Consider the following 17611-nt stretch of genomic DNA (forward strand, 5'->3'; position numbering starts at 1 on the left):
AAAGTGGGAGCAATGTGTGGAGAACGTGGGGTACGAAGCTGCAGGCAGACTGCAGCTGATTGGCTGTTCCTGCCGTCCAATGGGCGTAGGAGGAGAATAAAGTGACTCCAGTGGTGATTAGTAACTATTGTCTAATAGCAGCTGGGGGAGGGGACTGATGAAACACAATTAATACTTTCTGCAGACCGGTTTGGGGTTTTGTTGCATGAATAGATGCAGCAAATGGATGTTGAAATCGAGGCACAAATACATGCACATAGAAAAATGTTTATTGAAAATGAGAAATTTGCTCCATTTGTCTGTTTTCACATCAAATGTATGTTAATTTTTTTTTTTACATAGTAATTAACATAACATAAAAGCAGGAGTTGCTGTCCACACTTTCTGTCCTACTTCCCTGGATTTCAACCCTTTATCTCACAGCTTCTCTTTCCACTTTTCTTCTTCCTCTTTTGCATCTCTAAGTTTCTTTGGTCCTCTTCTGGACAAGGTAGCTACGATAGTAGAAGTTACTGAAGAGCGCGATGAGACTGAGAGAATAGGCGAACACGACGATGTTCATGGAGTCGGGGAAGTCGCAGTCTGCAAACAGGTTGTAGGTGGTGTGGATGGTAACTATGAAAAACTGGAGCTGTAAGAGACAGAGAAAGAGAGAATAGAAAGGGACTGATTACGTAGGCATTTTAGATGACCACACACTTGAGAAAATGTTGCAAAAATATAAACTGATTGACCTAAATACCACCGAAATAAGTCTATGTATTTACCAAAATAAAAACCTGTATAGGGTTCCAGGTCAGAGGGAAGCAAAATCATTTTTAAACATCTATCTATAAATGCTTAAACTGAACTGACTCATAGAAATGGCATTCATACGCAAAACAGCCAAACTAAGCAAATATGATGATAGTTATCTTTAACTGGAAGAGCAGGCCATCCATTTTGCGGCACAAAATGGGTTGGTTGCTTCATTATTGTTTTGGTGTGAGCGCAAAAAACGCCTTGGTCTGTTTGTATTACTTTAAACCAAACACGTGTTCCCTCTACATAGTGATGGGGGGAAATATTTTGCATGCAGAGAGGAGATAAATGTAATTAAAATGGTTCATTAATCTAAAATAAATAAAAAATAGTCAGGCTGCCTTACTGCATGGTCCAATTCCTTAGCAGAACTTTAAAATTTTGGGGTAGTAGGTTACAGCTCAGAGGTTTCCTGTAGTAAAGTGGATTTTGAAAACAGTAATGTGCAGATAGCAAAGTGGGAGGAGGAAGCCGCATAAAATGTGCAGCCAATACTAGGCTTATGCCTGCAGTCTGTATCCAGGGAGTCAAACTGGTGGGAAAAAAAGGGTTTGATAACCACATTGTGTTCTGCAGACATCCACAGAAGGATCTGTCAGACCCTCCCGGACACTTGCGTACTCACAGATAACACTTCTTATGAGTTAATAGGGGTTCACTGAGAGTTTTTCACCTGTAAGATCTTCTGATATAAGATATATAGTCATCTGCATATTGTTTATTTGCTGTGGGGTTTTATTTGAATCATTACAGGTACAGTGGAAAGCTTGCACAGCATTATTTTTAATATTGTACTCACTCAAACCAATTCCAACAATGTAAATAGAGCAGATTAGATTTTTGTTTGAGACAAAGTGGAGATCCTTGAGGACCAGCTACAACCTACAAGTCAGAAGTTACATCAAAGGCAATCAAAAACATATAAAGACCGTTTATTTATTCCCTGCACTAAACATACTGTACCCCTAAATCCTCAGCAGTAATACAACTCCAATACAGTTCTAAGGTAGACATTTATGGAAAACCAATGAAATTATACTGTGAGTTTGACATCTAGTATAATAGCAACAACGATGCAGTAATAGTTCCTAGTTGTCTTACAGGTTGGGAGGATTCTTTCTCAGTTTTCAAGTCCAAAGAGAGAGTCGCTCTTTGTATGTAAGCTCTTGTGTCAAAGTAACACATTTTATAGAAATTAATATAGTTTTGAAGAAAACTGGTTCTTCTGAACACAGACAGACACTAATTTTGTATTTTTTAAAGTTCCACTGTGGTAACATCCTGCAGACTGATCTGTATTCTCATAGATATATATCCACAGAGTTGCAATAGTATCCAGGACTCAGGCAGGATCTGGGTAGGAAAGAACATAATGAACGTTTGTCTGTGTGGATTCTCAGTCATCCAGGTCATGGTAATCATAGGAACTTCAGTAGAGATCAATTAGACTTCTCTTGTAAGTTCTTGAAGATGTTTTACTTCTCATCCAAGACTCTTCCTCAGTTTTGAGAACTGAGAACTGAAGAAGCCTCATGGATGAGAGGTGAAATGTCTTCAAGAACCTGCAAGAGAAGTCGGCTGATCTTTGATCTTTACTATGTATCTACTCTCAGATGTACGTTGCTTTGGATAAAAGTACCTGCTAAATGAAATAGTGTAAATTGTAGAATTGCACTGAAGCTCCTACGATAATGAACGTTGTGCATCTAAATGTTCATCTCACTCCAGCACACACCCACCTCCCCTTTCAGTGTAAATATTAATAAAATAGCACAATAGAAACCCCCGCACACACACACAGAAGTACAATCACATCATATCAACCATCTCAGCTTCACTTGGCTAAATTGTGAAGTCAGCTGTTAATGAAGGCTTGGGGGTCAGCTCTGAGGTCATTACAATTATTGTTACAGAATGACAGAATGTCAGGCACCATACTGACCTACATAAGCTGCAGCCGAACAGACAGGAGAATAAAACACTACAGCTTTGTCTCTACAAGTAGAAAACAGATGGTCTGGTAGTTAGCTAAGGAGCATCATTGCCGCTAATCCATCTAGTTATGGCAGCAGCCATTCAGAACAATGACAAACCACCTGGGAGGCCTTCATCTTAAACTCATTACAGCCGAAGATTTAGAGTTTTTTGGACATATCCACCATCCATCCATTATCTATACACAGGTTTATCGTGTGTAGGGTCACTGGGTTGGTTGTTCCGATCCCAGCTGACTCAGGGGAAAAGACATGGTACATCTTGTACAGGTCACCAGTCCCTCACAGTGGAAATGTACACAAAAGAGGAAAAGATTTGCCATTGGACAAGAATACAGGCTCCCTAAAGGATGCCAAAGCAGAGCCAAGATGTTTACGGTCTTTATGCTACAGAAAGAACAACAGACTCTTTGCTGAACAAGCATCCAAACAGATTTATGTTCAGTAATAAAAGAAAATGGACTATTAAAATTACAAAAAGAGGTTGTTTGTTAATGTTTTGCCACATATATTACACTGCTGCCAGTAGACTACAGATAGAAAAACTGACATATTTCACTCTGATGCTACATCGAGGCATTCAAACTTGTGTGTTATGAATATTTTGTACATTGAAAAAAAGAGTACATTTTCTATATGTGCAATAATGCATCTACTTAATAATTCTGTGCAATATCACTATTTTCCTACATATAGAATAATATATAGAATAACAATACCATTGCTTTCCACACTCAGTGGAATCAGTGCAATATTTGAACTTGTACATATGGAAGAATCTGCAAAACATCACCAGTATTGTTTTAAAAATGATGTGTATTTGTTGTTTTAGGACTATATTTTTACACTATAGCTTTTGCTGCTGGAACAGTGCAAATTCCCCTCTGTGGGATTAATAAAGGCTTATCTTATCTCTTATCATATAAAAATGGTAAAAAATATATTCTCTGACAGAAATTTCCTGACAGAAAAATTGCACATAACACCCATATTCAGCGGTTCATACTGACCAGCTGCAGGGAGGTGAGGTATCGTTTCCACCACAAATATTTGGTCATACTTGGTCCCAGAGCTGCCAAACCGTAGTACAGATACATCACCACATGGACGAGGGAGTTAATCAGACCTATCAGGAAAGCTACAGATAGACAGGATGACATGTTAAACTCATGCACGCACAGTTTGTGTTCATTATATTTCCAGCCATATGACTCAATTTGCACAATTTTCATGACATTTTGTGAAACTGCGCTGGTGGGTTGCACTCACACTGGCCCCCAGCCACATATTTAACCCCGGCCCACCAGTTGAAGATCATGGTGGCGTGATGGTAGATGTGCAGAAAGGTCAACTGACTGTTCTTCTTCCTCAGGATGAAAAAAATCTGAAATGCACAAGAGGAAGGCACGCTGAAAGATCTTGCAGCACTGGAATACATGCATAAGTGGGCATGCAAGTTTATTTTGAAACTACTGCACAGAATAGAGCTCGTTCTAGTTTCAAATAACAAATGGGACACTTAAAATTCAGATCTTCTTTCTCACTGCTTTTGTACTCACAGTGTCACTGAGCTCGATAACTTTGGAGAAGTAGAACCACCAGCAGACTCTGGCCATCTGTCCAAAGCGATAAAGAAAAAAAAAGACTGTGTTTCAAGTTGTGGATTGAAAATCATGTGATGTGTACCCATAAATTACTGTACATTTAGTGCCAAGTAAGATTGCAGCTATACCTCACATGTTTAAATATCAATCTTAAGACCCTGCAATATACCATGCTATAACCAATTACCTGATTCATTAAAAAATTAAAGTTAAGGACCTACAAATTAAACAGCAAAACCCAACAAATTCAAAGATCGCCTTTGAGCTAGCACAAGGTTGCAGTTGCATAGTCATCAAAGTCTAGTTCTATAAGTGTGGAGAGAAAACTGAACTTTAAAATGGGTTCTCATGAAGAAAGTGTTGCATAAGGAAGCATATAGAAAAGCAGGTTTACCCTCATGGCCAGTGGGCTGTCGCTGTAGTTGACTGGCTGGCACAGCAGACTGTATTTGGCCAACCAGGACGAGGCTGTGAACTGGAAAGACAGAAGCTGCTTTTATCTCTGCTTTGGTTTTTCTCTCGCTAAGCAGAAGAACCTTTCATCCTATTTTGTCCAACACAAATTGGCTGTGAATGAGTGAAACCATTTCCCTTTTCAGCTGATGACTCTCACAAGGGACAGGACTCATAAAAACCGATTGGAACAGTTGTACATGACTGATTATTTTAGCCACTTGGGGGCAGTATGAACAAGCTATGAACACAGTTGATAGTGAACCCGTTAGAAGGTTCACTAGCATTCATTAGCAGGCCTATTTTCTAGTTTAAGTCATCTTTCTGTGAGTTACATTGTTTGGCGACCTTTCTAGCTTCTTGAAGTCACACTATGTTCACCATATATTTGTTAATTTCTGGCATTTGCTGCTGGACAAGTGGTGCACTGCGGGTTTTAGAGCATTTCCATACCTCCTGTAATTAAAACAAAGCTATGAGAGCTCAGAGACTCAACCAAAACACGAAAATTGCGGTTTGCAAACCATAACAATATCTTAAAAGAAGCTGTAAAAGTCCAGCGATAATTTTCAGCTGGTTACTCATGATGACTGACCTCTTTGACATTAAGTGTAGCTGTTTTTTTTTGTTGTTAATCAGATCAGCATTAAAGAAAAAAAACTAAAGACGTGATGTTCCATGCATTACATCTCCTCACACTTTGAGTTGACAACTGTTTGGAACTTGCTGACATGCAAATATTGGAAACCATTGCCTTACACTAGTTTGCTTCAGCTGTTTTGACATTCAGCTGTCCATCTTCCTCCCCGACAAAAGTTCCTTCATGCAGTTCAACAGTTACCTCATAGAACATGTAGGCAGACAGGCAGACCATGGCAAAGTTGTAAACTATGAGCAGTAGTTTAAGGTTGACTGGCTGCCTGTTGGCCATCAGCTTTGGCCCAACCCATATAATGATCAGGTAGCTCAGGAAGATGCAGCTAATTGGCACAGGAGAGTAGACCAGCAGCCAGCTGTCCGTCCTTTTGTCTACAGAGAAGAACCGGGAGAAAGGTAGAGATTATAGAAAAATTGCAACACAAGTGTCTAACATCATATACGAAGTTTAAACGCCGTGATAATTACATCTATGTGCTAAAAATAAAGACTTTCCTCCATTTTCCAGAATCCCCTGGTAGAATAATTGGACTTTCTGCCACATGGTGAGAACTGGAACCTGGACCTGGGAAGACGTGTTCAAAAAAACTTTCATTATCTAGTAAGTGCAAAACTGAGCCAAACCCAGTAGCTTGAGAGTCGTACAATTTAAGAAATGGCTGATATGATAAGTCTCTCAAGTACAGAAAAGTGGCAAAATACCCAATTCAATTTTAGAGTAATGGAAACCAGGGGCTCCATTACCTTCAATGGTGCATTGGTATTATATAATTTCTCTACAAACATTTTAGAGATTGGTTCTCTGCCATCTTACAAAAGAAAAAATGTTTGTGGCACCACAGTTTGCCAGTAGTGCTGAACATGTAGTAGCAATTTGGTAACAAGTTTGCCATTTGTGGCAAACAGAAATATCAATTGTGTTGGCCAATGGCAGCATTTCTGGCAATAATGGTACTATTCATGGTTTTTCAGAGTAGCTGTATTGCAATTTCTACAGTTATATTTGGCTTGTACTGTTGTGTTAAAACAGTTGAAGGTTTGTATCTGTTGCTCAGCTGTTCTCCGTGTCCCTGCATTGGTTTCCTTTGGGTGCTCTGGCAACTTCAACAATGCAACAACGTGCATCGTGAGTCAAATGATTCTTCTAAATTGATGAAGTGTTTAAGGCTGATGGATGGATGGACAATCTTTGGAATCTAAACTTAGTCTCACAGAAATATTTGCCAGAACCACATAAAATATTAATTTGCTGCAAATAAGATAATCCTTTATTACTCCCCACGTCAGGGGAAATTTCCAATGATACAGCAGCAAACATCTTTCACAGCAGCACTAACCATATGTACAGTAATGATAATAATTATAATAACAATAATATGTACAATATATACAAGAATGAATAAAATAGTAAACATTCCAAGAAACTCGCCAAAAAAAAAATCACTTGTTTGCCACAGGTTTTCCAGAAAGTTAGCCAGAAGTTCACTGACACCTCTCTAATACACATATGGAAATACAATCTTGCTGCAGATTTGCGGCAGCATTTCCAAAGGTTAGCTACAACTGTTTGCCTGAAACCTAAAATTTTTTTGCAACTCTCCCAGCATGAAAGATTAGACTTCTCCTAGATTCAGATTTGTTTCATGAAAATCCTAGTTTCACCACCCTGGTACAGCACAAAGTCCAGATTAGAGACAATGCTCAACCTTACAGGAAGTTTAACAGAATTTCTAAACATCTGGGTTCACAGCTAAACAAAGAGCTGATGTTGATGCTAGGAATTCTTGAGTATATCTCAATGCTGTCTCCAGGTTTGATCCATATTCCTTTTTTTTCTTTTTTTTATTGCATCAGTGAGTTCTTTGAGAAAGTGGAGAAATTGCCTGTTCATCACCTGTCTTGATCCGAGTGAAGTTTACTAGACAACAGCTTTGGCAATGGCGATACATGAACAACAGACCACCAAGAACCAAGTGACATTCCAGCTTCTCATGCATCTGATGTTGATGGAGGTGTTAGAGTTAGATCAGATAATCTTACATGAATTATCTGATCAAATTGCCGACCTTGACCATCATTGCTTACAAATGTATGTACTGAGACCAGTGGATAACATGGGCTATGTTCCTAAACATGAACTAGTCAACCCTCAGTTGGGGTAAAGTGGAGGCAATCCGTGTACATCCGCAACCGAGATGAAAGACTACACTTGGGAATAATCAGTAAGCACTGAGAGGGCAGCATCTGCCACTGACTTGGTGAAAATGTTGGTACCAAATAAGGTTGGTCAGACTGAAGGCTATGACAGCATCTCCAATGAGTTGAAGGTAGCCATCTGAAGTGACTGTCCTTGATTTTCCTGTCTTCACTCAGGCATTCACACAGCAGCTAGAGGTCTCTGGAGTGAACAATGAGGCAGGATGCAGATAGAATAAGCCTTCCAGTGGTTCTCCTCAGCTGGACACTACTACGGAAAAGGAGCATCTTGCAATGAAGAAGGCTGTGGAGTCATTGTGATACTATCTCTTGGGTCGACGCTTTGTCCTTGAGATAGATCATAGTGCACTTGAGTAGGTACACCATATGACTGACCCAATGTGCATATTGCAACATGGTACGTTTTGCAACCCAGAGACTTCAGAGAACAGTATTGGATGGAAGTGTAACCTGATAACTGATGGTGTTTTGCACATATGAAGACTGAGGTCCTCTAGTCTTAGGAGAAGGGGGAAGGAAATATAATGAAGACTAGGGTTTCCATTACCTTATCTCATTTTACTTAGATTTTTATGCACTTTATTTTACTTTTGCTTGCTCCTGTTTGTTACTTGATCATATTCATTTACATATTATTTATATGCTGTTCTACATTATTTCTGTTTTTGACAGTTCTGCCCCCATGTTTTGTTACAATAATCAATTACTATTGCATTTAAATTGAAAGGTATCCTTCAAAGAGAACCTTCGTCACAACCAGAAGGTAAGTCTGAGAAAAGTCTTGTTTAAAATTTATCAAAGAGCAAGTTAAAGCGCTTAATAGAAACAGAAAAAAACATGTAAGACTTAAATAGCTGACTTTATTGCAGCATGTGGCGTTCTGTGTGTCCATAAACTGTGCCCTCCTCAAAGGTGCTGCGTAAAAAACACCCAACTGCAAATTTGATTAAGCCATCCGGAGATGATCTGGATTATAATTCAAGGATTACGCTGACTAATCCAAACGTATCTGTTGATAATGGATAATAACTAATAAGCCTCTTGATGAATGGCTGCCTGATGTGGACGGCAGGGTGATGAATTTTCAAATATGATTAACATATAACGGTGCTGCCATCTAGTGTGTGAGGAGGAAAGATTTGCACACAACAGGTCTATACTCTACTATATCTTCCTTTATGTTTCAGATAGAGTTGAGATTGTACATTTGCACACTTTTATTAGGACTTGAGCTCCCACTTGTGGAGAACCAGCTTGGTCTTGGATAAAGCTGTACTTTTCAAAAGAGAAAATATGTGCATTAAACTTCCCCCCTGCTCTTTAGACTCAACCATTTATTCAGTTTTAAATAAAATCACCTAAAATTTTCTGTCCCCTCTTTTGACTTCAGTCTGTCTTTTTCTTGTCATGAATAATCTAACAAGCTGGATAACACCTCCTCTCCACGCTAGAACATGTTCCATCTCGCTTCATTCAAAAGTGTCAGATTCAAACTGTTTGCTCTAAAGGAATCTTTCCTTTCGCTGAATTACTCTCCATAATTTTGTAAAGACTTTACCACGTGGAGTGCTTTGAGATTACATAAAAGTCGGCTGTTATGGGGACAGAGCTGAGCAGTTAAGCCTCACCTGTAGTCTTAGTAGGATTTAAATAAGGAAAATGTCCCCAACAGGGCAAGACTCCTACACCCTGCTGAGCTTTTAAATAAATAGAATAGAATAATACTTTATTGGTGCTTTATGGGAAATTACTTGTAACAGCAGCATGTTAACACGCAGACAACCCACAAACCCAACAGAACACCAACACTAATAGTCATCAATATGACCATATACACCTTCAGACTGTATAGTGGGTGAGAATCATTGTTTATGATAGAGTTTAGTTTCCTGAGCGTTCTCACTCCAGCCACCTGTTGGACTTATTCCATCTCAACACCAGTTGTGGAGCTCGCCTTCTTGATCAGCTTATTCAGCCGGTTTCTGTCCCTGGAGCGAGTCCCCTCCCCCCAACTCACAACCCCAAAGAATAAAGCACCAGCCACCACAGTCTGGTAAAATGTACATAGAAGAGGCCTGCTGGTGTTAAAAGACCTTAACCTTCACAGGAAGTAAAGTCTGTACACTGCCTCCATGTGTCTGGACCGGTCCAGCTTATCATCCAGCTGCAATCCCAGGTACCTAAAGCTGTGTGGACTTCTTCCTGAAGTCAGTCACCATTTCCTTGGTTTTAGAGGTGTTCAGTAGAAAGGTCAATATATAATTGCGGGACTTTTTGTAACATAGTTGACAGGTATCATAGCTGATATTTTTGCTGTTTTCAGGCCTAAAATCAACATGGCCGCCTACAACCAAACACCACATGGCATTTTTATAGAAAGATTCTCCTAAATATTATATATACAATTGAGTAAAATTGAAATTGAAAGTTATTTATAAAGATATTGCAGTAAACCTGTTGACATGTGATAAATCCACTAGTTTATACTAAATAACTCAGAAAGCCTTGGAGTCTTGCCAGTCTTCTTCAGGAGGAAATGACATCATGTGGAGCAGGTCATGTGATCTGGAATTAACACACTTCCTTGAGAGGTGTTTTTGTAATGGGGAATTTAGTTGAAAGTGATTTCTGGGACACAGATACAATTAGTTATTTTCCATATAAAATCTGATATATTGCCAAAAAAGATAAAAAGAACACAATCAAAATAATTTCTGAATAAGCTCATTTTATTATTATTTAGCTAATTAGAAGGTGGTTGTTATTAAATTCGGATGGTTATTTAGTTGACATTTTAGTGATAGCCAGTCATTTTTTTATTAAGTGATTGTTTCCATAACAAATAATCCTGGAATTTGTAAAGACATGATCATAATGAACATAAAAAACTTTTTTTTTAACTTTTAATAAAAACGTATGCAAGATATATCCCATGGACTTCAGAAGTCCCTCAATTATATATTGACCCATAAGGTGGTAGAGGTTGCACCAGTTAATAGTCCCTGATCATGTCCCTGTACTCCTCCTAATGTCCTCCTCTGGTACAGCTGGCAGCTTATCATATAAGAATAATACTCAATGGAAAATAATGTAAATATATATTTTTAAGACCAGAAACATAACAACTGTTTAAAATTACAACAGTGCACCCTGTGAACCAGTGTAGCAGTTAATAGTATAGTTAGAACAACAGACATTAACCACAGCTATCTGCAACACATAAAGAGAATCTGCATTACACTCACCAGACGAACTGTAATGCATTGTAATTTCTTAATTGTATTGATAATAATTGAATGTTACCTTCATTCTGATGGCGGATGGTTGTGATTTTTCTCCTCGGATCTCTCCTCAGTCAGAACATGTTGCATCTCGGTCATGTCTTAAGCAGCACTGAGGTGATCTTCTTATTCTTCTTGTGTAAGCGTGCCGCTCTGTTTGGCTTGACATATGGCAGCGTGGACTTAGCAGCCAAATCCCAACTAATAGTGTTATTTAGAGTACAAACAACTGAAACGATAGGAAATTCCTGATCATGTAATGGAGACATTTGAATTATTTGATGATACATTCAGGTTGAATGCTGATTTTGTTGTGAAAATTGAGAGTCCCTCAAACATAGGAGTGAAAAATAATTGAATTAAGTTATAATAAAATAAAAAAGAAGTGTTGATTCGTTGTTATAATGGAAAAGAGGGCACATAACCTCCTGAGTTATTTAACTACGCAGGCTACAGACGTAAAAGTTAATATCAGCTTTAATGTTTTTAGAGGTGAAATGTGATACAATCGCAGTTTACATGTATCTGCTGTTAAAACCAAAATAACAGTCTAGAAGTTTATTCTACATTTAAAGAGTTCATGAGAAGAAAAATGAGCAACACAGAAAACATGCAAAAGTGATTAATAGTGTGTGTTAGTGCTGCAAAACCGTTCACGAAATAAAATGAGAGCTGAATCCACTGTAAACAGGAACCAGACTAAGGTTTGCTCAGCAGCCATGAACACTATTCTGCATCTCAGCGTGGATGAAAATAACCGTAGATCGTCCCGTCTCTCCTCACACATCCATCTACAGCCTCCTGCAGGCAGGTTTTACACTGCAGACTTCATTAATGGGAGAAGACAGGCAGACCTGGTTAATTTATCCACACGGAGATGCATGAAGTGTAGAAACGGCGGCGGAGAAACCACAATCTGATTACAGCTTAGAAGAGATTCAGCTGCTTTGCAAACTGCATTATTCTAAATCCAAAACTAACCAAAGAAGCAAATTAAAGAAACTGAACTGGGATCTTATTTATTATCAGTGTGGTTAGCGGGCTGATGCTGATGATGCTGATGATGGTGATCATGATGATGCTGAGGATGGGAGTGGTGATGCTGATGATGACCAGGTTGACGGGTTTTACTCTGACTCGCGTCACGCTGGCGTTGAGGCTGATTCTGGCTGCTGGGATGTTGGTGCTGGTGGTGATTATGAGGGTGATGATGACTGTCGTGATGGCTTTTGTGGCGATGAGCCCCCTTCCTCGCTGTGTCTCCCAAGTCTGGATCCTCGGTGGGTGCCGTTGTTGTCTGGTTAAACTGAACCGTGCCGTTCCTTGTGATGTTGTTCCCGCCGCTCCAGGAAGTTGAATTGGACTGAAAAGATAAATACAGTGGAACTATCTTCATACCTAAAGCGGTCCACGAGAACAGCTTTAACCCTCATGTCGTCCTGCGGGTCAAAATTGACCCGTTTTAAGTTTGAAAATGTGGGAAAAAAATATATTTTCACAGTGAAACTTCTGATGTCCACATTTTCAACATTTTTGGGAAACCTTTGAACATTTTTTGGTGGAAAAAAAGAAATGTTAAAATTGTTTCTTTCAGAACATTCACAAAAAAATCTACCAAAATCCTGCAAATTTCACTGGATTTTGGTTGATTTTTATGTGAATGTTCTTAAAGAAAATATTAGAAGTTTTATTGTTGATATATATATAATCACTTTAGATATTCTTAGGATTTTTTTGGAAGATTTTTACTCATTTTTTGAAATATGTACAAGAATATTCTTACCAAATTTGGGGGATTTCTTTAAAATAAAACTTTAAAGGGAAACTTTTAAGGAATTATTGGAAATTTCTTCCTTAAGGTTTTGCAAATTTACAGAAATTTGGGGAATTTTTTTGCAGAATTTTTGTGTTTTTTTTTCAGACAAGGAAACAATATTTTTTGGTGCCTGTAAATTAGGACAGTAGGAGGGTTAATTCTAAGGAGTATAACCAGGAATTCATAGTAAACCCTGAAAATCTGAGGTGTTGCTATTCAAAACCACTCCTGTGAGTTGGTGCGTCTTTAGTGTAATTACTCACAGTGCAATTGCAGATGTTCTTCAGGTAAGTGGCTCTGATTGCAGCCTCGACGTAGGGGAAATGCAGGAAACTGTAGGGCAGCACGATGTGGAAGGTGAGGAGACCACACCTGGAGGAAAAGGAGAGAGAGAAAGAATCAAAGAGATAGAAATCACTGCAATTCTGTTGTCTCCTTCCTTATTTTTTGTAAAATGATGCACATGGACATGGCATGGTTTGGTTTTTACCTATCAGATTTCAAGATTGTTACTGAGAAGCACATTTACATAGTGAGATAAGCCCTAGTTATGCATGCAACAGACTGAAAATTATCTTATAATCAAGACATTGGTGGTTGGATAGGTGTTATTAAAATATATGCATTATTTTGCTTATCAAAGAGCTGAAATCCTCGTTTCATTTAACCGTCCTGTTGTCCTCATTTACAGGCACCAAAAATATTGTTTCCTTGTCTGAAAAAAAATCCAAAAATTCAGCAAAAAAATTCTCCAAATTTCTGAAAATTTGCAAAACCTTCAGGAAGAAAATAAATTCCAATAATTCCTTAAAAGTTTCCCTTGAAAGTTTTATTTAAAAAAAAATAATAAAAATTTGTCAAGAAAATTCTTGTAAATATTTTTCAAAAAATGATTAAAAATCTTCCAAAAAATCCTAAAAATATCTAAAGTGATTACATATATATCAGTAAAACTTCTAATATTTTCTTTAAGAACATTCACAAAAAAATCTACCAAAATCCACACAATTTGCTGGATTTATTTTTTTTTTTTTTTAATGTTCTCCAGAAATTTTTTAACATTTCTTTTTTCCACCAAAAAATGTTTAAAGATTTCCCAAAAATGTGGAAAATATGGACATCAGAAGTTTCACTGTGAAAATATATTTTTTTCCCCACATTTTCAAACTTTAAAATGGGCCAATTTTGACCCGCAGGACAACACAAGGGTTAATCTAAAAGTTCTGAAAATGAGGCCAACTTTACCTGTCATAGACCAGGAAGTCATCTTTATCTCCATCCAGAGCCTCCCACACGTCACTTTGCAGAGGAGCCTGCTGATACACAGGAATTCCAGGGGGCGCTCTCCTCTTCAGCTCCCAGTACATGGCTCTGGAAGTAGCCTCGCGCTCGTTCACTATCATGAAGGATACTTCTGTCATGTTGCTGCGGTTCAGCTTTTCACGCAGGCCTCCGATCCTACGGGTGGAAGCAGAACCATGTCACCTCACTGCTGATCCAGACAGGAAAATAAAGACACTGACTTTAGGACTTTAGTATTGTAAACCAGTGGTGCTTTAAACTGGATGAGATTTCACGTCGGGATAATTTGTGATTCACAGTTTGTGTTAGTGAGAGTTTGCAAATCCACTTACACCTCACAGATCTGTAGTTTAATTTTTTTTACTTTGCATTTTAAAGAAATAAAAGAGTGTAAAAGACAAAGTTTATTGATGTAACCAAATTTGTTAGGCATTAAATTGCAACAGTCTTAACTCAAAAAAATGTAATGGAAAAAATCCAGAAATCCAGATAAAATTGTCACATCACATTCCGCACATACATTATTTCTACACTGATTGTGCAACACCAGTAATGCTGCCTTTGGGTGTCTTTCTCCAAGCAGCGACTTTGTCCTTTGTGAGTTATAAAATGCACTATTTTGTGTTTTTATCCAAACTTAGAACCGAGCTGTAAAAACTGCTGTGAGTTTTATCATTTATATGCTACAAGGGTTATGCTTTTGTGATCTTTAATCATGAAATGTTGACATGTGGATTTATCACATGTCAACAGGTTTACTACAATATCTTTATAAATAACTTTCAATTTCAATTTTACTCAACTGTATATATAATGTTTAGAAGAATCTTTCCTTGAAAATGTCATGTGGTGTTTGGTTATAGGCGGCCATGTTGATTTTAGGCCTGAAAACTGCAAAAATGTCAATTATGTTGCAAAAAGTGTCGCAATTATATATCGACCCTTTAATACTAATTGCATCACAGTTTAACTATTAGAGTCTTTTCTTACTTGGAGGCCTGAGTGAGGCAGAACTGTCAGCTGGCCTTCAACAGCGCCACCACCACCACATTTCCCAGCAGCTCTTGCATGGGTGCATATCCCTTGATGTCCCAGTGGGGGGCAGGTTTGCAGATCCTGGAGGCATCATTGTCTCCCTCCACTAACAGAGTGACTTGTGAGGCCCACAGCAGACCTGGCAGGGCCGCGAACAGCCAGAAAGAACGCATCGTCCCTCCTCGGCTACCTGACAACAAAGATATGTGTAATAATCCTCGTAAGTTTGGCTAAAGAGCGCTTTGCATGTTTCAGACAAGAACATGTAGCTATCAGTGTGATATTTTTATGGCTTTGTGGCACAGGAGAGGATTAAAGCTGATCTAAAGCCTCTATATTGTTTTTGTTTGCAGTCAGTGGACTGGAGGCAGCACGTGCAGACTGACCAGTCTGGGATTCAATCATTGGCAGTCTTCCCTCCCCGCCCACCCTCAAAACCAAATGGCCAGTCGGTCTGATCCCAAAATAATTAAAAGAGTAAACCCTCATTGTCTCTCTCATCACATGTGGAGATAATCTGGGAAAAGAGTTTATTATGGGGTGGGCAGCCAACAGACAGAAGAATGTCGGGGGCAAATGGACAGACAGGCTGGCAGCCACCGAGACAAAGAGAGGCTGAGACACAAACTGTACTGTCTGAACCAACAAAATCTGGACCGCTGTTTGTCTGAAAATTGCGGCTTTTTTGGTATTTCAAATTGTCTTTGTGTTTTATTGTTAAAATCCAGATTTGATCAGGATGCCATTGTTTGAAAACCAATCTCAAATGCTAAGGTTTTGCCAACATGAAAGCACAAATTTGTGTTCCTAGAAGCAGCAGCTACCTACTGAATTCAACAATTACAAGTGTACACATTTAGACTTTTTTTTAATATAAGACTTCTTATGCAACACCCAACAACTCATATATAAAAATGTAAGAATTTGAAAGTGAAAAACTAGCAATCGGTTACTGTTTACTATTCAAAATAAAGGCAGATATTTATGAGGATAGAAACACTAATTTGAGCCCAAACAGAAAGTCTTACCTCTGTCCTCCCTCCGTCCTGGACTTACACAGACAGTAAACCCCTGTTGTTTTTAAAGCCTTTGAGGTTCACTAAGCACTTCCCCCAAATCAAACAGAAAGAGAGAGGGGGAGAGAAAGGGAGGGAGAGATATCTGCAGTGGCAAAGGACTTTAATTTGAAAGCGTCTAAATCATCTGTGCAAACTGAGCTAAAAAAAAGTGACTCATAAAATGTTTAATTGACCTTTTTCAGCACATATTTTATGCAACTTTGGTAAAAAAATAAAATAAAATAAAATCCCTTATCTTTGAATCTGGTATCACCATGTTGTCAATATTTGTCTGTTTTCTAGTGAAATATCTCAATAGTTTCTTCTGTAGATGGATTGACACCAAATATTTACAGGCATTCATGGTCCTCAGGAGATGAATCCTAATAATTTTTGTTGTCGTCTGACTTTTCTTCTAGTCGTACCATGAGATTGACTCTTTTGATATTGACTGAAATGTTTATCCAACTACTGAATGAACTATCACGATATTTGGTCATGATATTTGTAGTCCTCAGAGGATGAACCTTGATAAAGTTTGAGCCATCTGACTGTTCATCTAGTGGCACCATGAAGCTGACTCTTTTGATTGTGACTGAAATATTTAGCCAAGTACTAAATGGACCACTATGATAGTTTGTAGTTATATTCGTGGTCCCCAGAGGATGAACCTTTTTAAACTTTGAGCTATTTGGCTTTTCTTCTGGTTGCGCCATGAGATTGACTCTTTTGATTATGACTGAAATATTTATCCAACTCCTGAACAGACTACCATGATAATTGATAGTTGTATTTGTAGTCCTCAGAGGATGAACCTTTACAAACTTTGAACCATCTGACTTTCTTCTAGTGGCAACATGTGGCTGGCTCTCTTGATAATAACTGAAATGTTTATCCAAGTACTGAATGGACCACCATGCTATCTGGTAAATTCATTTGTAGTGCCCAGAGGATGAACCTTGATGAACTTTGAGCCATCTGACTTTGCTGCTGCCACCACCAGTAGTTTGTAGTTTTCAATTATAACCTTTAACTTTTCATGTAGTGTCATCATTCGATCAAAATTATATAAACTCAATGTTTGCTTATCAACTACTATCAGTAAAACTCAACAAAACCACATTCCATCTCAACTGTACTTTACTTTTAGTGTTTATCATCAAAAGTTAGCATGCTAAGACACTACGATAAGCCTGGCGAACACGCTAAAACATTCCACCTCCTATGTATGTTTGTATGCTGTGCCTGCATTTGTTTATATGTGCTATTGATCGTATTACTGAATAACACTGACTGTACTGTATGAGCCAGGCTTTGGACTGTGTAGAGGTGAATGCCACCGTAGCAAACAAACCCACAGCTCCATTTCTGACAGGAGGCAAAAATCAATGAC

General features: G+C 38.4%; 2 protein-coding genes across 3 annotated transcripts; both read right to left on the reverse strand.

Annotated features, from left to right (window-relative positions):
- Nucleotides 1-247: 247 nt before the first annotated feature.
- On the reverse strand, nucleotides 248-11327 carry elovl8a (ELOVL fatty acid elongase 8a). 2 transcript variants are annotated; one of them, XM_035949370.2, is made up of 8 exons: nucleotides 11030-11327; nucleotides 6005-6074; nucleotides 5694-5881; nucleotides 4794-4874; nucleotides 4355-4411; nucleotides 4065-4179; nucleotides 3806-3933; nucleotides 248-631 (listed from the first exon to the last, which is right to left on the reverse strand). In XM_035949370.2, exons 1-8 carry the CDS (start codon nucleotides 11033-11035, stop codon nucleotides 461-463), a joined length of 816 nt encoding a protein of 271 aa, XP_035805263.2. In that variant the 5' UTR covers nucleotides 11036-11327; the 3' UTR covers nucleotides 248-460. The 2 variants fall into 2 exon arrangements, with proteins under 2 accessions (XP_035805263.2, XP_054870827.1); XM_055014852.1 differs by having other exon boundaries at nucleotides 5978-6074.
- Nucleotides 11328-11466: 139 nt separating this feature from the next.
- selenop2 (selenoprotein P2) lies at nucleotides 11467-16297 on the reverse strand. Its single transcript, XM_023272882.2, has 5 exons — nucleotides 16189-16297; nucleotides 15116-15350; nucleotides 14069-14281; nucleotides 13087-13195; nucleotides 11467-12370 (listed from the first exon to the last, which is right to left on the reverse strand). The coding sequence occupies exons 2-5, from the start codon at nucleotides 15331-15333 to the stop codon at nucleotides 12023-12025; spliced, it is 888 nt and encodes a 295-aa protein (XP_023128650.2). The 5' UTR covers nucleotides 15334-15350; nucleotides 16189-16297; the 3' UTR covers nucleotides 11467-12022.
- Nucleotides 16298-17611: the final 1314 nt, after the last annotated feature.

This window comes from Amphiprion ocellaris, chromosome 10 (assembly GCF_022539595.1).
Source record: "Amphiprion ocellaris isolate individual 3 ecotype Okinawa chromosome 10, ASM2253959v1, whole genome shotgun sequence".
Lineage (NCBI taxonomy): Eukaryota > Metazoa > Chordata > Actinopteri > Pomacentridae > Amphiprion > Amphiprion ocellaris.